The sequence below is a fragment of the Oncorhynchus nerka genome, linkage group LG22 (assembly GCF_034236695.1).
Source record: "Oncorhynchus nerka isolate Pitt River linkage group LG22, Oner_Uvic_2.0, whole genome shotgun sequence".
NCBI classification, from domain to species: domain Eukaryota; kingdom Metazoa; phylum Chordata; class Actinopteri; order Salmoniformes; family Salmonidae; genus Oncorhynchus; species Oncorhynchus nerka.
Window position 1 is genome coordinate 94,163,904 of NC_088417.1, and position 21,469 is coordinate 94,185,372.

The 21,469-nt window shown below is 44.3% G+C and overlaps 1 protein-coding gene across 1 annotated transcript in view; it reads right to left on the minus strand.

Annotated features, from left to right (window-relative positions):
* ctif (CBP80/20-dependent translation initiation factor) overlaps positions 1 to 21,469 on the minus strand; it is a 224,797-nt gene that overhangs the window by 157,902 nt on the left and 45,426 nt on the right. Inside the window, 4 exon segments of the mRNA XM_065007588.1 lie at positions 5,365 to 5,443; positions 7,436 to 7,540; positions 12,417 to 12,490; positions 14,656 to 14,784. Of these exon segments, the coding sequence (XP_064863660.1) occupies positions 5,365 to 5,443; positions 7,436 to 7,540; positions 12,417 to 12,490; positions 14,656 to 14,784 (387 nt within the window).

Consider the following 21,469-nt stretch of genomic DNA (forward strand, 5'->3'; position numbering starts at 1 on the left):
GAGGGGGCTGCTCTCCACGCTGACCTCATTGTTCTACAGTGGACGTGAAGGAGGGAGAATGAGGAGGACAAGGATGGAGGAGGGAGCAGGGCCAACTATTCCTTCAGCCCCAGACAGGCCTGTGTTAAGTACGGTCCCAGCACCCGGACCCCAGTCACCGACCCGAGTCCCGAGGGCTGGTTGGCTGACTGCCTCCCCTCTGAGGGTCCTGCTCTGGTGCACGTAGACTGAGCGGGCCAGCCAGTCTGAGGAGACATCTTGAGTCTGGTCCCCTGGTCGCTTTGTTCTGCAGGAAGGAACTGGAGCGGACCAGGCCGGATATGTCCTCAGTGACTCTGTGGCCCCTGCCTGGCCACCACCGGTCAGCCGGCCAGGCCCATAACTCAGGTCCCCAATGACTGACTGGATCAGTAGCACTATGGACTGTGGGAAGCAGAGGGGTGAGACTCCGTCAGATAGCCTGGTGCCAGATCTGTTTGTGCTGTCTTGACAGCTCCTGTGGTCAATGAAGTGACAATGACCAGCAAGTAAGATCACAAACCAATCTGGGACCAGGCTATCTGACTGCCTCCCCCTTGGGAAAACAAGCAGAAATCAGCCAGTCCCACAAGGGACAGAGGACAGGAAGTCCTAGATATATACAGTATGTCACGTCACCCTGGATCTCCTCATCACTGACTCAAGACAGAGAAAAGTACAATTCATCTACTTAACCGCCATGATGTTTACCAACATGAGTTCAGTCTTCATTAATGAGCCAGGGCCGATCTACTGTATATCCATCAGGCTGGAGTTGATGAGACCATGAGAGTTTATAAAGGAAACAAATGGGACGATGGAAATGACATGAGCAAACGTGCACATCCCACGCAACGCGTACAGAAACAGACGAGCCGGGCTCGAATGTCGATGAAAAAACATGGTCACCCATAGGAAAAGGAAGAACGTGATGAAAGGCAAGCAATAGCAATACCTATTGAAATCAAATGGTGCCGGATGACTTCCGCACATGGCAGCCAAGTTGCAGTCTCACAAACAAGGCAACTGGATGTTGTTAGGGTATTGAAAATATATCACACACCCAGAGTCATGCAAGCATTGTGTTGACATGCTCAGAATCTCCCAGAGCACGCAGAGATATACATATCACAATAACAATCTCATGTTGACTTCACCAACCCCGATGACTGAGACGTCCATCCCCGTCTGTCACTATGAAAACATGAGAGGGCTATCCTGCCATCAGTGACTACAGTACCTCTCTGGCCCTGTCAGGCTCTTAAATCTGACATGAGAGGGCTATCCTGCTGCCATCAGTGACTACTGTACCTCTCTGGCCCTGTCAGGCTCTTAAATCTGACATGAGAGGGCTATCCTGCCATCAGTGACTACTGTACCTCTCTGGCCCTGTCAGGCTCTTAAATCTGACATGAGAGGGCTATCCTGCTGCCATCAGTGACTACTGTACCTCTCTGGCCCTGTCAGGCTCTTAAATCTGACATGAGAGGGCTATCCTGCCATCAGTGACTACTGTACCTCTCTGGCCCTGTCAGGCTCTTAAATCTGACATGAGAGGGCAATCCTGCCATCAGTGACTACTGTACCTCTCTGGCCCTGTCAGGCTCTTAAAACTGACATGAGAGGGCTATCCTGCCATCAGTGACTACTGTACCTCTCTGGCCCTGTCAGGCTCTTAAATCTGACCTGACGTAAACAAGCACACACACACACCTTGGCTAAAGCTTTGCTAGGGTCAGGTGGGTGTAAACTATGTCAGAAATGGGACTGAATAGAGGGAAGGGGAAGGGGCTTGACTTATCCTTAATGAAGCACGTCTCACTCCAGACCCAGACCAAGCTCCATAGAATCATCCTGCAGGAATCTCATAACATGGGGGGAGTAGAGGATGCTGGTCCTCCCCTGTGCCCTGCCTTTCCTGTCCTCCCAGGTTCTTTTACCTAGTGGGCCTTGGTGCTGCTATTCTGGTTGTGAATTAGTCTGTTTCCCCAGAGTAGCCCTGGAATCTGAGGGTGAAAACATTTTCAAATCGAATCGTATTTGTCACATGCGCTGAATACAACAGGTGTAGCCTTTACCATGAAATGCTTACTGACAAGCCCATAGCCAACAACTCAGTTAAGTAGTGAGAACATTTGACAATTACAACAACAAAAAAGGAACTAGTAACACTAAATAATGAGGATATCTACAAAGGAGTAGCGGTACCGAGTCAATGTGAAGGGGTACCAATAGTTGAGGAAATATGTACATGCAGGTAAAGGTGACAAGGCAATTATTATAGGTAATAAAACGTGACAAGTTCACAAATGTGTGAGTGTGGCATCAATATGCATGTATGGGTTTTGTGTGCATGAGCATATTTAGTGTGTGTGTGTGTATTGGAGTGTGTGTATGTGTGTATTGGAGTGTGTGCGTGCGCGTGTGTTGGAGTGTGTGTGCGTGTGCTGGAGTGTGTGTGCTTGTGTGTGCGTGCTGGAGTGTGTGTGCGTGCGCATGTGTGTGCGTGTATTGGAGTGTGTGCGCGTGTGTGTGTGTTGGAGTGTGTGTGTGCTGGAGTGTGTGCTGGAGTGTGTGTGTGCGTGTGCTGGAGTGTATGTGTGGGTGTGCTGGAGTGTGTGTGTGCGTGTGCTGGAGTGTGTGTGTGCGTGTGCTGGAGTGTGTGTGCGTGTGCTGGAGTGTGTGTGCGTGTGCTGGAGTGTGTGTGCGTGTGTGTGCGCGTGTGTTGGAGTGTGTGTGTGTGTGTGCTGGAGTGTGTGCTGGAGTGTGTGTGTGCGTGTGCTGGAGTGTATGTGTGGGTGTGCTGGAGTGTGTGTGTGCGTGTGCTGGAGTGTGTGTGTGCGTGTGCTGGAGTGTGTGTGCGTGTGCTGGAGTGTGTGTGCGTGTGCTGGAGTGTGTGTGTGCGCGTGTGTTGGAGTGTGTGTGTGTGTGTGAGTTGGAGAGTGTGTGTGTGTGTGTTGGAGAGTGTGTGTGTGTGTGTGTGTGTGTTGGAGTGTGTGTGTGTTGGAGGTAGAAGCTGTTCAGCAGTCTGATGGCTTGGGGGTAGAAGCTGTTCAGCAGTCTAATGACTTGGGGGGGGGGTCGGAGCTGTTCAGCAGTCTAATGAGTTGGGGGTAGAAGCTGTTCAGCAGTCTAATGAGTTGGGGGTAGAAGCTGTTCAGCAGTCTAATGAGTTGGGGGTAGAAGCTGTTCAGCAGTCTAATGAGTTGGGGGGGTCGGAGCTGTTCAGCAGTCTAATGACTTGGGGGGGGCGGAGCTGTTCAGCAGTCTAATGACTTGGGGGTAGAAGCTGTTCAGCAGTTTAATGACTTGGGGGTAGAAGCTGTTCACCAGTCTGATGGCTTGGGGGTAGAAGATGTTCAGGAACCTTTTGGTCTTTCGCAGTAGCAGAGAGAACAGTCTATGAATTGTGTGTCCTGGAGTCTTTGACCATTTTTAGGGCCTTCCTCTGACACCGCCTGGTGTAGTCCTGGATGGCAGAGCTCGGCTTTGGGATCCACCCATTCCTCTCCACGACCTCCCCACGCCAAAATAATTACATCTCTCCCGATATCCCCCAGCCCCAAAAATCCATCTTCCTCTCCCTAAAACCCCTCCCCAATAATCCTTCTCATAAAAATGTAAAACATCTCCCCGAAAAATGTAAAAACTTCGTTGCCATTTAATCAACATCATGCGCGTTTGATTCCCATTGTATGTTATGTAAGTCCTGACTACAAGCACCACACACACTGAGCCAAGTAGTCAAGACACACACATTCTCAAACACACACAAACACATTTCGTTGTCGTCCACACACACACACACACACACACACACACACAGAGAGCTCCAGTCACAGAGGCTTAGCGGCGCGGCGCGGCGCCGTCTGCTGCTATATTTAGTCAGGTTATCAGTGAGGTGAGGTAAACCTAGGGACTGACTGACTGGTCCTGGCCCCTGAGAGCCTGCTAGGGGATAATAGACAGCTTTATGTGCCACTGAGGCCAACAGGGCAACGGGTATCACACACACTGAATGTCACTACTGACAAACACTGGGGAACAGGACCGGCATTCCCAGGTCTCAAGAGATAGTTATTATCAGGTACTGTAAAGGAAACATGATTATAAACACTAGTATTTCTTCAGTCATCTTGAGGAGGTACTTTCTTTGGTCTATTTTCAACTTTGAGTTTTACTTTCAGGGTCATCCTCGTCCTCACAGTCAGTTCCTTCCCATGCGTTGTGGTGAGTTATTTACAAAGCAGTCAGTCAAAGGAGATGGCGTGGTGATCACAATGAAACAATGAACTGGAGACTGGCTGGGCCCTGGCGTGGGGTCATGGCTGGCTGACTGGCAGGCAGAGTGATGACGTGGGCAGGGGGGGGGGACTCCCTGGTGGCCAGTCTGGACATGAGACCAGACATGTGGGGGTGGGGGTGTCTCTCCTGCCCTCCAGACCCTCCAGTGCCAACATCCTGCCCGTCAGCAGACCAGACGAACCCAGACGGGAACACTGGTACACAGTGACGTAGTCCTGTAGACATGCGAGACAGACCCACCCTGGCTGGATCTGGATCCTATTCCTGACCTGCTAGGAATCATTTCCCCTCTGGGATGAATAAATCTTCTTAGAATTGAATTCCAAAGTTCTACAGTCATATATATATATATATATTTGGACATTGGTAGGTTTACAGCCAGAGACATTTTTCAATTTTTATTAAATTTAACCTTTAACTAGGCAAGTCAGTTTAGAACAAATTCTTATTTACAATGACTGTCTACTCCGGCCAAACCCGGACGATGCTGGGCCAATTGTACGCCGCCCTATGGGACTCCCAATCACGGCCGGATGTGATAGAGCCTGGATTCGAACCAGGGACTGTAGTGACGCACGCCTCTTGCACTGAGATGCAGCGCCTTAGACCGCTGTGCCACTTGGGAGCCCGAAAAAAATAAAAAATAGTCTTGCTAGAGAACAGAGCGAAATATATATATTTGTAATACATAGAGAAAAGTGATTTATTTAGGTTTTTTAAGGGACAAAAAAACAGAAAAGATTTAGTCTGAGCAAGACCTTATCTAGTGTTTTATGAAAAATTATGGAACTCAAGGAAAAGTACCTTAAAACGACCACTGGGCGCCAGTATTGGCCCTTTAACATGGTCAGAGGTAAATGGACAACGTTTCATCACTAGATGTCAGACTTCACTCACATAAAGGACAAGACTATTCCTTACAATTCTTAGTATGAAGTTCCATCTTTGAGCCACCAGATGGAGCTCCCTACCATTAGTAGGTATGTGGTCTTGTTAGAAAGCAGATAGAGAGGACTGAGACAAAGAAAGAGGTTAACTCACAGTAAGGCCTGGCAGGAACTTCTCCATGTCATTCAGGTCGATGCCATCATCATCATCTTCAAACTTGCCTTTCATCATCCTGAGAGACCGAGAGATAAGGGATGAGTAGGCGGGATAGGTGGGCTCTGATTGGCTTATACAGGGGACAATTTCTCTTCTATTCCTGACATTTTCTCTCCTCACCTTCTCAAAACTCATTGGAGAAGAAGGTTAGAAGAGAGGGATCTTGGACCTTCTCCTCCAATATGGTGAGCAGGAGGTGATGAGAGGTTGTGAGCAACGGTGGAAAGACCATTTGAGATTGAGTTTATGTGATGATAACCCAGTAGTGAGACTGAGGCCTAGGGGTCAGTAAGAGTGTAGCAGAGGCTACAGACACCAAGTAGTAATGGAATGGACCAGCATCATTTTCATGTCTATCCCATAGGAGAGGATTAATGGGAGGGATGTATAGGCCTTCAGATCTGTAAAGTGGAAACATTGAACAACATGGAAGGGTTAGGTCCAGGTAGCAGGGTTAGGGCCAGGTAGAAGGGTTAGGGCCAGGTAGAAGGGTTAGGGCCAGGTAGAAGGGTTAGGGCCAGGTAGCAGGGTTAGGGCCAGGTAGAAGGGTTAGGGCCAGGTAGCAGGGTTAGGGCCAGGTAGAAGGGTTAGGGCCAGGTAGAAGGGTTAGGGCCAGGTAGAAGGGTTAGGGCCAGGTAGAAGGGTTAGGGCCAGGTAGCAGGGTTAGGGCCAGGTAGAAGGGTTAGGGCCAGGTAGCAGGGTTAGGGCCAGGTAGAAGGGTTAGGGCCAGGTAGAAGGGTTAGGGCCCAGGTAGAAGGGTTAGGGCCAGGTAGAAGGGTTAGGGCCCAGGTAGCAGGGTTAGGGCCCAGGTAGCAGGGTTAGGGCCAGGTAGAAGGGTTAGGGCCAGGTAGAAGGGTTAGGGCCAGGTAGAAGGGTTAGGGCCCAGGTAGCAGGGTTAGGGCCAGGTAGCAGGGTTAGGGCCAGGTAGAAGGGTTAGGGCCAGGTAGAAGGGTTAGGGCCAGGTAGAAGGGTTAGGGCCAGGTAGAAGGGTTAGGGCCAGGTAGAAGGGTTAGGGCCAGGTAGCAGGGTTAGGGCCAGGTAGAAGGGTTAGGGCCCAGGTAGCAGGGTTAGGGCCAGGTAGAAGGGTTAGGGCCAGGTAGAAGGGTTAGGGCCAGGTAGAAGGGTTAGGGCCAGGTAGAAGGGTTAGGCCCAGGTAGCAGGGTTAGGGCCAGGTAGAAGGGTTAGGGCCAGGTAGAAGGGTTAGGGCCCAGGTAGAAGGGTTAGGGCCAGGTAGCAGGGTTAGGCCCAGGTAGCAGGGTTAGGCCCAGGTAGCAGGGTTAGGGCCAGGTAGAAGGGTTAGGGAGAGAACTGTGACAATGTTTCTCTATGCTCATGTCAAGGAGTCGCTGGACACACACTTCCTTTCTCAGTAACTTGTTATTTATTTAAGGTAGAAGGGTTAGGGCCAGGTAGAAGGGTTAGGGCCAGGTAGAAGGGTTAGGGCCAGGTAGCAGGGTTAGGGCCAGGTAGAAGGGTTAGTGCCAGGTAGAAGGGTTAGGGCCAGGTAGCAGGGTTAGGGCCAGGTAGAAGGGTTAGGGCCAGGTAGAAGGGTTAGGGCCAGGTAGAAGGGTTAGGGCCAGGTAGAAGGGTTAGGGCCAGGTAGAAGGGTTAGGGCCAGGTAGCAGGGTTAGGGCCAGGTAGAAGGGTTAGGGCCAGGTAGCAGGGTTAGGGCCAGGTAGAAGGGTTAGGGCCAGGTAGAAGGGTTAGGGCCAGGTAGAAGGGTTAGGGCCAGGTAGCAGGGTTAGGGCCAGGTAGAAGGGTTAGGGCCAGGTAGAAGGGTTAGGGCCAGGTAGAAGGGTTAGGGCCAGGTAGAAGGGTTAGGGCCAGGTAGCAGGGTTAGGGCCAGGTAGCAGGGTTAGGGCCAGGTAGCAGGGTTAGGGCCAGGTAGAAGGGTTAGGGAGAGAACTGGGACAATGTTTCTCTATGCTCATGTCAAGGAGTCGCTGGACACACACTTCCTTTCTCAGTAACTTGTTATTTATTTAATTGAACCGCTAGATGCACTCACCCCTCTCTGTCGATGTGTGGTAGATGCTTTGGTGTTCCTCTGAAGGGTTTCCTGTGGAACTGACTGAAGTCTAGCTTCTCAGGCTGGAGGTCCCATGTCGCCCCCCTACAAACACAACATTGGACAAGAAGATGACATAAACAAATCAAAAATCGGTCGCAACACACATCTGCAGATGCTACCGCAGGTGCAAAAATAGGCTTGTTTCTCTAAAAACGCAGTAATACCTAGCAATACACACAAATCCCAAAAAATGGATTAGTATGCATGTATGTGCGTACTGTGGGTCAAGTAAGTATTTAGTCAGCCACCAATTGTGCAAGTTCTCCCACTTAACAAGATGAGAGAGGCCTGTAATTTTCATCATAGGTACCACTTCAACTATGACAGACAAAATCCAGAAAATCACATTGTAGGATTTTTAATGTATTTATTTGCAAATTATGGTGGAAAATAAGTATTTGGTCAATAACAAAAGTTTGTCAATACTTTGTTATATACTCTTTGTTGGCAATGACAGAGGTCAAATGTTTTCTGTAAGTCTTCACAAGGTTTTCACACAAAATACTTTTTTGCCCCACTGTACCTAGCTATCAGGTTACACAATATATTTAGCCCTAACGGCATGCTGTTACCGCATCCCAAAAGGGGGAGCTTTGGGATACGGTAACATGTATTTGTGATGACAGAATGTGTCACAAACAGGCCCCTAGGTCCCCAAATCTGAATATCAGGCGGCATTCCCAAATGGCACCCTATTCCCTATATAGTGAACTGTTTTGACCAGGGCCCATATGGCTCTCATCAACAGCAGTGCACTATATTACAGGGAATAGGGTGCCATTGGGAAAGCATCCTCAGAAAGGTGACATTCCCTTCATGTGTCTAGAGAATAGAGAAACTGAGCTAATTAAACATGTGGCTAAAAACACCCAGGATTCATAAAACAATACTGACATATACATATATATATTATATATATACATATATATATATTATATATATATATATATATATATGTATCAGAACAAACCACATGTTCTCTGAACACACGCTGTTTGAGGGCCAGAAGACGTCACCAATGAAAAGAAAAAACAGCTGGCTGATTCTGAAAGAAGACGTGGCTGTAAATGAATTGAATTAAACCCGAGGCTAAGCTGCTGCCAATGTAGTTCTTTTTGGTAAAACTGTGTGGTCCCTGCGGTTGTGTTGTTCCATTTCCTGTCTGACAACAACTACTCAGGGTGCTGAACAATTCATCAAATGACCACCGGACTATTTACATTGACCCCCCCCCCCTCCATTTGTTTTGTACACTGCTGCTAGTATCTATGCATAGTCACCTCACCCCTACCTACATGAACAAATGACCACCGGACTATTTACATTGACCCCCCCCCCACTCCATTTGTTTTGTACACTGCTGCTAGTATCTATGCATAGTCACCTCACCCCTACCTACATGAACAAATGACCACCGGACTATTTACATTGACCCCCCCCACTCCATTTGTTTTGTACACTGCTGCTACTCGCAGTTTAGTATCTATGCATAGTCACCTCACCCCTACCTACATGAACAAATGACCTCAACCAACCTGTACCCCCGCACACTGACTCAGTACCGGTACCCCCTGTACCCACTGTATATTGTTACTTGTTATCATTTTTTACTTTAGTTTATTTGGTCAATATTTCTTAACTCTTGTTGAACTGCCCTGTTGGTTAAGGGCTTGTAAGGAAGTATTTCACGGTAAGGTCTACACTAGTTGTATTCAGTATTTCACGGTAAGGTCTACACTAGTTGTATTCAGTATTTCACGGTAAGGTCTACACTAGTTGTATTCAGTATTTCACGGTAAGGTCTACACTAGTTGTATTCAGTATTTCACGGTAAGGTCTACACTAGTTGTATTCAGTATTTCACGGTAAGGTCTACACTAGTTGTATTCAGTATTTCACGGTAAGGTCTACACTAGTTGTATTCAGTATTTCACGGTAAGGTCTACACTAGTTGTATTCAGTATTTCACGGTAAGGTCTACACTAGTTGTATTCAGTATTTCACGGTAAGGTCTACACTAGTTGTATTCAGTATTTCACGGTAAGGTCTACACTAGTTGTATTCAGTATTTCACGGTAAGGTCTACACTAGTTGTATTCAGTATTTCACGGTAAGGTCTACACTAGTTGTATTCAGTATTTCACGGTAAGGTCTACACTAGTTGTATTCAGTATTTCACGGTAAGGTCTACACTAGTTGTATTCAGTATTTCACGGTAAGGTCTACACTAGTTGTATTCAGTATTTCACGGTAAGGTCTACACTAGTTGTATTCAGTATTTCACGGTAAGGTCTACACTAGTTGTATTCAGTATTTCACGGTAAGGTCTACACTAGTTGTATTCAGTATTTCACGGTAAGGTCTACGCTAGTTGTATTCAGTATTTCACGGTAAGGTCTACACTAGTTGTATTCAGTATTTCACGGTAAGGTCTACACTAGTTGTATTCAGTATTTCACGGTAAGGTCTACACTAGTTGTATTCAGTATTTCACGGTAAGGTCTACGCTAGTTGTATTCAGTATTTCACGGTAAGGTCTACGCTAGTTGTATTCAGTATTTCACGGTAAGGTCTACACTAGTTGTATTCAGTATTTCACGGTAAGGTCTACACTAGTTGTATTCAGTATTTCACGGTAAGGTCTACACTAGTTGTATTCAGTATTTCACGGTAAGGTCTACGCTAGTTGTATTCAGTATTTCACAGTAAGGTCTACGCTAGTTGTATTCAGTATTTCACGGTAAGGTCTACACTAGTTGTATTCAGTATTTCACGGTAAGGTCTACACTAGTTGTATTCAGTATTTCACGGTAAGGTCTACACTAGTTGTATTCAGTATTTCACGGTAAGGTCTACACTAGTTGTATTCAGTATTTCACGGTAAGGTCTACACTAGTTGTATTCAGTATTTCACGGTAAGGTCTACGCTAGTTGTATTCAGTATTTCACAGTAAGGTCTACGCTAGTTGTATTCAGTATTTCACGGTAAGGTCTACACTAGTTGTATTCAGTATTTCACGGTAAGGTCTACACTAGTTGTATTCAGTATTTCACGGTAAGGTCTACACTAGTTGTATTCAGTATTTCACGGTAAGGTCTACACTAGTTGTATTCAGTATTTCACGGTAAGGTCTACACTAGTTGTATTCAGTATTTCACGGTAAGGTCTACACTAGTTGTATTCAGTATTTCACGGTATGGTCTACACTAGTTGTATTCAGTATTTCACGGTAAGGTCTACACTAGTTGTATTCAGTATTTCACGGTAAGGTCTACACTAGTTGTATTCAGTATTTCACGGTAAGGTCTACACTAGTTGTATTCAGTATTTCACGGTAAGGTCTACACTAGTTGTATTCAGTATTTCACGGTAAGGTCTACACTAGTTGTATTCAGTATTTCACGGTATGGTCTACACTAGTTGTATTCAGTATTTCACGGTAAGGTCTACACTAGTTGTATTCAGTATTTCACGGTAAGGTCTACACTAGTTGTATTCAGTATTTCACGGTAAGGTCTACACTAGTTGTATTCAGTATTTCACGGTAAGGTCTACACTAGTTGTATTCAGTATTTCACGGTAAGGTCTACACTAGTTGTATTCAGTATTTCACGGTAAGGTCTACACTAGTTGTATTCAGTATTTCACGGTAAGGTCTACGCTAGTTGTATTCAGTATTTCACGGTAAGGTCTACACTAGTTGTATTCAGTATTTCACGGTAAGGTCTACACTAGTTGTATTCAGTATTTCACGGTAAGGTCTACACTAGTTGTATTCAGTATTTCACGGTAAGGTCTACACTAGTTGTATTCAGTATTTCACGGTAAGGTCTACACTAGTTGTATTCAGTATTTCACGGTATGGTCTACACTAGTTGTATTCAGTATTTCACGGTAAGGTCTACACTAGTTGTATTCAGTATTTCACGGTAAGGTCTACACTAGTTGTATTCAGTATTTCACGGTAAGGTCTACACTAGTTGTATTCAGTATTTCACGGTAAGGTCTACACTAGTTGTATTCAGTATTTCACGGTAAGGTCTACACTAGTTGTATTCAGTATTTCACGGTAAGGTCTACACTAGTTGTATTCAGTATTTCACGGTAAGGTCTACACTAGTTGTATTCAGTATTTCACGGTAAGGTCTACGCTAGTTGTATTCAGTATTTCACGGTAAGGTCTACACTAGTTGTATTCAGTATTTCACGGTAAGGTCTACACTAGTTGTATTCAGTATTTCACGGTAAGGTCTACACTAGTTGTATTCAGTATTTCACGGTAAGGTCTACACTAGTTGTATTCAGTATTTCACGGTAAGGTCTACACTAGTTGTATTCAGTATTTCACGGTAAGGTCTACGCTAGTTGTATTCAGTATTTCACGGTAAGGTCTACACTAGTTGTATTCAGTATTTCACGGTAAGGTCTACACTAGTTGTATTCAGTATTTCACGGTAAGGTCTACACTAGTTGTATTCAGTATTTCACGGTAAGGTCTACACTAGTTGTATTCAGTATTTCACGGTAAGGTCTACGCTAGTTGTATTCAGTATTTCACGGTAAGGTCTACGCTAGTTGTATTCAGTATTTCACGGTAAGGTCTACACTAGTTGTATTCGGCACAGGTGACTAATAAACTTTGATTTGCTCCCATCATCAGGTTGTCGTCTGGCTAAGATAGCAACACCACAGTACAAGGATAAGACAGAAGTGAGTACTATTACTAACCTCTCCTTTATATCCATCCCATAATACAATGCCATGGGAGAAGGCTATTCAAGTAAACACTCTCAACTAGCTATGTATCAGTGTGAGCTAGAGATAGAATTAATATGTAATAGGAGTCATCATCAGTGTGTGTGTGTGTGTGTGTGTAGTGATGGGGGTGTGAATGAGTCAACAGTGTGCATGACATACCCATGAGAGTCCATGGTGTTAGCAGCCCAGATATCAGTACCCAGGATGTCAAATGACCCTTCTCTGTTGCCGTTCTGAAAGACAACACACAACCTATTACAGTGCATTACCTGCACACCACAATATGGAACATGTTTACTACTCTACAGCTTAATAGTGATCAAAACAGCTCTCTTGTCACCGTGTTAAACTTAAAAAAATACTCAACCTGCATGCTAACACACCCTGACATTGAGGAAGCATTAGTTAAAGTCCCCTTCAGTGGAAAAATAATAAGTGACAGGATGATTATTACTACTTGAGGCAGTGGAGGCTGCTGAGGGGAGGACGGCTCATAATAATGGTTGGAACGGAGCAAATGGAATGGCATCAAACACCTGGAAACCATGGAAACCATGTGGTTAATGTATTTGATACCATTCCACTGATTCCTCCCCAGTCATTACCAGGAGCCCCTCCTCTCCAATGAAGGTGCCACCAACCTGTGTTGAGAGGGATGAAAGGGGCATTATTTCTATAAAAACATTTCTGGGGACACAAATAGTGTTTAGCTGGTCTGTCAAAATGTACTGTATTTGGGTAAATGGACTGATGCGTTTTCCCTGTGGGAAGGAATGCCATTATGACATCTAGGGTCCTCTATGTATCTCTATGGAGCAGACACACAACTCCTCTGGGAGAGATATCCTGGAGCCTGACAGAAGAACCAGAGGACAACCCCCTCTGCCCCAAACACTGCATGAACCCCACATCACATAACGTGGAACAAGGTAAGCCAGAACCATTGAGGACTTTTCATGCACATCATATTACAGTATACCCCTCTCCAGTAAGGTGATGCATGCTAAAAGAGGGTGGTGAGGGTTGTCCTGACGACCCCTGATGACCTCATAGTAAATCACGTGGTGGAATTCTGGAGCAGCCATAAGCCTGCAGTAGCTTTCTTAGGGTCCCTTGGGACAAAAGAGAGTGAAACAGGACTTGGATACGTATTACTGTGTGGGACAGTGGTGGCCGGGGGAGGATGAAACCAGACGATGCTCTCATACTGCAGTAATGGCTGGAAGAGAGTCCGTCCTCCCATTTCTTCCTCCACCATCCACAGCTGCTGTGGGGGTTCTGTGGTGATGGTGGTGGTCTGATATAAAAGCTGTAGTTTGGTTTGGTAGTTACCTGTACCTTGGTAACACTGTGTTTCTGGGGGTTAAGGTTGGGGAGAGGTGATATAACAGCTGTAGTTTGGTTTGGTAGTTACCTGTACCTTGATAACACTGTGTTTCTGGGGGTTAAGGTTGGGGAGAGGTGATATAACAGCTGTAGTTTGGTTTGGTAGTTACCTGTACCTTGATAACACTGTGTTTCTGGGGGTTAAGGTTGGGGAGAGGTGATATAACAGCTGTAGTTTGGGTTGGTAGTTACCTGTACCTTGATAACACTGTGTTTCTGGGGGTTAAGGTTGGGGAGAGGTGATATAACAGCTGTAGTTTGGGTTGGTAGTTACCTGTACCTTGGTAACACTGTGTTTCTGGGGGTTAAGGTTGGGGAGAGGTGATATAACAGCTGTAGTTTGGGTTGGTAGTTACCTGTACCTTGATAACACTGTGTTTCTGGGGGTTAAGGTTGGGGAGAGGTGATATAACAGCTGTAGTTTGGTTTGGTAGTTACCTGTACCTTGGTAACACTGTGTTTCTGGGGGTTAAGGTTGGGGAGAGGTGATATAACAGCTGTAGTTTGGTTTGGTAGTTACCAGTACCTTGATAACACTGTGTTTCTGGGGGTTAAGGTTGGGGAGAGGTGATAGAACAGCTGTAGTTTGGGTTGGTAGTTACCTGTACCTTGGTAACACTGTGTTTCTGGGGGTTAAGGTTGGGGAGAGGTGATATAACAGCTGTAGTTTGGGTTGGTAGTTACCTGTACCTTGATAACACTGTGTTTCTGGGGGTTAAGGTTGGGGAGAGGTGATATAACAGCTGTAGTTTGGTTTGGTAGTTACCTGTACCTTGGTAACACTGTGTTTCTGGGGGTTAAGGTTGGGGAGAGGTGATATAACAGCTGTAGTTTGGGTTGGTAGTTACCTGTACCTTGATAACACTGTGTTTCTGGGGGTTAAGGTTGGGGAGAGGTGATAGAACAGCTGTAGTTTGGGTTGGTAGTTACCTGTACCTTGATAACACTGTGTTTCTGGGGGTTAAGGTTGGGGAGAGGTGATATAACAGCTGTAGTTTGGGTTGGTAGTTACCTGTACCTTGGCTGGCCCTCTGAACTGGTTGTTCCTCCCTCTGCTGCCAGACCTAGAACCTGAACCAGGCCTTGAACCAGAGCTGGGCCTGGACCCTGTACTGCCATTACTACTGTGATCCCACTCATCCTGCAGACAGAGGGGGTGGCGAGAGAGAAAGAAGGCAAGAGATGAGGAAGAGAGAACAAAATCAATACCATATCAACTCCTCCACTGCAGAGAATGCAGAACATGTAATACAGAATGCTGATATGAATGTCAAGAAGACGTATTTCTAATATCTATGAGGGAGGAGAATGTACAGTAAGGGGTAATAAATAGAGATGGGTCTGAGTCGAGGCCATTTACATGATGAATGTCTAACCACCAATGCTGCAGGGGGGGCAGTGGAGAAAGTGTGTGTGAGAGTGAGACAGAGAGAGAGACAGAGGTTTAATATTTATTGGTATTCCCATTAGCTTTTGCCGGCGCAGCAATTCTTCCTGGGGTCCACAAAGAACAACAACGCTGATAGACAAGGAAAGTCACACAAATACAACGATATACAAACACCTAAAATAATACAAAACACCACAACTAGAATAATACAAACACCACAACTAGAATAATACAAACACCACAACTAGAATAATACAAACACCACAACTAGAATAATACAAACACCACAACTAGAATAATACAAACACCACAACTAGAATAATACAAACACCACAACTAGAATAATACAAACACCACAACTAGAATAATACAAACACCACAACTAGAATAATACAAACACCACAACTAGAATAATACAAACACCACAACTAGAATAATACAAACACCACAACTAGAATAATACAAACACCACAACTAGAATAATACAAACACCACAACTAGAATAATACAAACACCACAACTAGAATAATACAAACACCACAACTAGAATAATACAAACACCACAACTAGAATAATACAAACACCACAACTAGAATAATACAAACACCACAACTAGAATAATACAAACACCACAACTAGAATAATACAAACACCACAACTAGAATAATATAAACACCACAACTAGAATAATACAAACACCACAACTAGAATAATACAAACACCACAACTAGAATAATACAAACACCACAACTAGAATAATACAAACACCACAACTAGAATAATACAAACACCACAACTAGAATAATACAAACACCACAACTAGAATAATATAAACACCACAACTAGAATAATACAAACACCACAACTAGAATAATATAAACACCACAGCTAAAATAATACAAACACCACAACTAGAATAATACAAACACCACAACTAGAATAATACAAACACCACAACTAGAATAATACAAACACCACAACTAGAATAATATAAACACCACAACTAGAATAATACAAACACCACAACTAGAATAATACAAACACCACAACTAGAATAATACAAACACCACAACTAGAATAATACAAACACCACAACTAGAATAATACAAACACCACAACTAGAATAATACAAACACCACAACTAGAATAATACAAACACCACAACTAGAATAATACAAACACCACAACTAGAATAATATAAACACCACAACTAGAATAATATAAACACCACAACTAGAATAATACAAACACCACAACTAGAATAATACAAACACCACAACTAGAATAATATAAACACCACAACTAGAATAATATAAACACCACAACTAGAATAATACAAACACCACAACTAGAATAATATAAACACCACAACTAGAATAATACAAACACCACAACTAGAATAATACAAACACCACAACTAGAATAATATAAACACCACAACTAGAATAATATAAACACCACAACTAGAATAATACAAACACCACAACTAGAATAATACAAACACCACAACTAGAATAATACAAACACCACAACTAGAATAATATAAACACCACAACTAGAATAATATAAACACCACAACTAGAATAATACAAACACTACAACTAGAATAATATAAACACCACAACTAGAATAATATAAACACCACAACTAGAATAATACAAACACCACAACTAGAATAATATAAACACCACAACTAGAATAATACAAACACCACAACTAGAATAATACAAACACCACAACTAGAATAATACAAACGCCACAACTAGAATAATATAAACGCCACAACTAGAATAATACAAACACCACAACTAGAATAATACAAACACCACAACTAGAATAATACAAACACCACAACTAGAATAATACAAACACCACAACTAGAATAATAAACACCACAACTAGAATAATACAAACACCACAACTAGAATAATACAAACAACTAGAATAATACAAACACCACAACTAGAATAATACAAACACCACAACTAGAATAATACAAACACCACAACTAGAATAATACAAACACCACAACTAGAATAATATAAACACCACAACTAGAATAATACAAACACCACAACTAGAATAATACAAACACCACAACTAGAATAATACAAACACCACAACTAGAATAATACAAACACCACAACTAGAATAATACAAACACCACAACTAGAATAATACAAACACCACAACTAGAATAATACAAACACCACAACTAGAATAATACAAACACCACAACTAGAATAATACAAACACCACAACTAGAATAATACAAACACCACAACTAGAATAATACAAACACCACAACTAGAATAATACAAACACCACAACTAGAATAATACAAACACCACAACTAGAATAATAAACACCACAACTAGAATAATACAAACACCACAACTAGAATAATACAAACACCACAACTAGAATAATACAAACACCACAACTAGAATAATATAAACACCACAACTAGAATAATACAAACACCACAACTAGAATAATACAAACACCACAACTAGAATAATACAAACACCACAACTAGAATAATACAAACACCACAACTAGAATAATACAAACACCACAACTAGAATAATACAAACACCACAACTAGAATAATACAAACACCACAACTAGAATAATACAAACACCACAACTAGAATAATACAAACAACTAAAACAAACAACTAAAATAATACAAACACCACAAGTAAAATATAATTCAAACACAACTAAAGAATAATGTGGGTGTATATTGTGGGTGTTCGAGTTTAACCAGTTACCCTCGGAGCGGTTGCTTTGGGCCCTGTACAGGGCCGGTGAATTTGGGGGAAATATATATATATTTTTTAATTTATCCGAAAATAGAATGTGACAAACCTTTTACAAAAGCTTCAGGCCTTGTCTTTTTGGAAATCAAACTCAAATCTTACTGCTGGCAATGCCATAAGAATCTCCCCGCCCTCTCCCATACAGGCCATAAATCATGCACTATGGTTAAATTCATAGAGTACGCAATGTAGGTCAAGTCATCACAAGGCAGTTTACCCAACGTTCCTAGGACGTCATTGAAAATAAGAACGTGTTCTTAACTGACTAGTTAAATAAAGATTAAATAAAAGGTGTAAAAACATTTTTTTTAAATAAATAAAATCGTCCAAATAGGTGTCCAAAAATACCGATTTCCGTTTGTCATGATAACTTGAAATCGGCCCTAATTAATGGGTCGACCTCTAGTTCGAACCGGTTCAGAACTTTATTTTGCTGGTCGGAAACAGTGGAACAGAAACACACAAAAAAAAATGGTTCTGTTCAGAATGAAACGATTGATTTAAATGATTTTGATTCCAACCCCTGGTGGGAAGGGAAATATGAAAGGTATTTAGCAATGATAGGAATAATAATATATCTCCCTTTCTTGTGATTCCACAGTGACAGCTGAGAGAAAAAAAAGACTAGGACTGTGTCCCCCTATGAGCCCTGGTCAAAAGTAGGGCACTTTATCCAGGCTCTATCACAATTGGCCGTGATTAGGAGTCCCATAGGGAGGCGCACAATTGTCCCAGCATCGTCTGGGATTGGCCGGTGCAGGCAGCCATTGTAAATAAGAATTTGTTCTTAGATGACTTGCCTAGTTAAATATATATATTTTTTAAATTAAATTTATAGGGAGGGATTTGGGTGCCATTTGGTCCTCCCTTTAGGCTAAAATCAATACATCCTTATAGTGCCGGATCAGCACATGAATAGCTCTCGGTTGCTTGGAGAAATATAGGAGCAACATGAGACATAACAGATTGAGATTAAACAGGGCTAGATCCTCTGTGATCCCAGACAAAAGTAAAAGCATTCAGTTACATTACCCTTAATCGTTCCCTCAGAAAGTGACACAGGCACAGATGCACAACACCACACACTAACCTATATCCCTCTAACAGACATGTCTTTACCAGACTAGGAACAACCCAGTCCTCCACAAGACAGCCTCAAGCACTCTGTGTGCAAACAAGGGCTTAGAAAGGACTAACTGCTTCGTTGAAATGAAAGTGAAGCACAAAAGCAGGCAGCAGAGGATGAAGTGTGTACCCAGAGGACCAGAGTGCCAGAGGACCAGAGGGCCAGAGGACCAGAAGGGCCAGAAGACCAGAGGACCAGAGGGCCAGAGAACCAGAAGGGCCAGAGAGCCAGAAGGGCCAGAAGACCAGAAGAACCAGAGGGCCAGAAGGACCAGAGGGCCAGAGTGCCAGAGAACCAGAGGACCAGAAGGGCCAGAGTGCCAGAGAACCAGAAGGGCCAGAGAGCCAGAAGGGCCAGAAGACCAGAGGACCAGAGGGCCAGAGAACCAGAAGGGCCAGAGAGCCAGAAGGGCCAGAAGACCAGAAGGACCAGAGGGCCAGAAGGACCAGAGTGCCAGAGAACCAGAGGACCAGAAGGGCCAGAGTGCCAGAGAACCAGAAGGGCCAGAAGACCAGAGGGCCAGAGTGCCAGAGAACCAGAAGGGCCAGAGTGCCAGAGAACCAGAAGGGCCAGAAGGGCCCTCATGTCCTGGAGCAGCCTTGTGGTGCTTTGCGTTCTCCTCTAACACCTAGTCACTTCATCTCTGTGTGACGGTATCACCTAACCTCTTCTCTCTGCCTTTATCACCTATAGAACAAACTATTCATACTGACCCAGGATGAAATCTCTTTCATTACACCTATGGAAAGTCTACTAATGTAGACCCATTCTGATGGACCAAACCTCAAAAAGGTAAATCGAGTTGAAGCCACTTGTCAGAGGAGGAAGTGATCTCTCATCTTTGTTGTTGAAAGTGGCAGGGGGAGGGGCTTGGTGTGTGTGTGTAAACAGAGAGGAAGAGGTGAAACAAGAGGTTTCACTCGCGAAAAAATCTGTCCACGAATGTGTTTCTTCCGGCTTATTTTGGACCTAAACTTGTCACCTGCCTTCCCGCCTTTGGGACAACGACTCCCATTGTTAGAGTGGAGACATGAGCATCTCGTCATTATATACAGATCTCTGGTGTAAGTGGGAAGGTGCACAGGAATCAGCACATGAAACCTGATCTGGCAGCCCAGGTGGGGAACAGAGGGCTTACTTACCCTGGGCAAGCAGTGGGCCTTGTCTTACACAACCACAATAAGATTGGAACACAACCACAAGTCATTGGTTGAGACAGGCAATGACAGCGGGAGCCAGTGAGACGGGTGTGTGTCTCCCTCCACCCTGTGCCAGCATTCACGGTCAAACCCACTCTGCCAGGTCGTCGTGCCAACAGGCGCAGACACAAAGCCGGAGGCGGCACATGGGTGAAAGCACACACTCTGGACTAGCACCCTGTGATATCACAAGACAACTCGTACAATAAGAATTTTTGTTTTCTGTTACAAAATGTTTTGCTAAGGTGGTATACCCTACTGAACAGTTATACACTGCTCAAAAAATAAAGGGAACACTAAAATAACACATCCTAGATCTGAATGAATGAAATATTCTTATTAAATACTTTTTTCTTTACATAGTTGAATGTGCTGACAACAAAATCACACAAAAATTATCAATGGAAATCAAATTTATCAACCCATGGAGGTCTGGATTTGGAATCACACTCAAAATTCAAGTGGAAAACCACACTACAGGCTGATCCAACTTTGATGTAATGTCCTTAAAACAAGTCAAAATGAGGCTCAGTAGTGTGTGAGGCCTCCACGTGCCTGTATGACCTCCCTACAACGCCTGGGCATGCTCCTGATGAGGTGGCGGATGGTCTCCTGAGGGATCTCCTTCCAGACCTGGACTAAAGCATCCGCCAACTCCTGGACAGTCTGTGGTGCAACGTGGCGTTGGTGGATGGAACGAGACATGATGTCCCAGATGTGCTCAATTGGATTCAGGTCTGGGGAACGGGCAGGCCAGTCCATAGCATCAATGCCTTCCTCTTGCAGGAACTGCTGACACACTCCAGCCACATGAGGTCTAGCATTGTCTTGCATTAGGAGGAACCCAGGGCCAACCGTACCAGCATATGGTCTCACAAGGGGTCTGAGGATCTCATCTCGGTACCTAATGGCAGTCAGGCTACCTCTGGCGAGCACATGGAGGGCTGTGCGGCCCCCCAAAGAAATGCCACCCCACACCATGACTGACCCACCGCCAAACCGGTCATGCTGGAGGATGTTGCAGGCAGCAGAACGTTCTCCACGGCGTCTCCAAACTGTCACGTCTGTCACCTGTGCAAAGTGTGATCCTGCTTTCATCTGTGAAGAGCACAGGGCGCCAGTGGCGAATTTGCCAATCTTGGTGTTCTCTGGTAAATGCCAAACGTCCTGCACGGTGTTGGGCTGTAAAGCACAACCCCCACCTGTGGACGTCGGGCCTTCATACCACCCTCATGGAGTCTGTTTCTGACCGTTTGAGCAGACACATGCACATTTGTGGCCTGCTG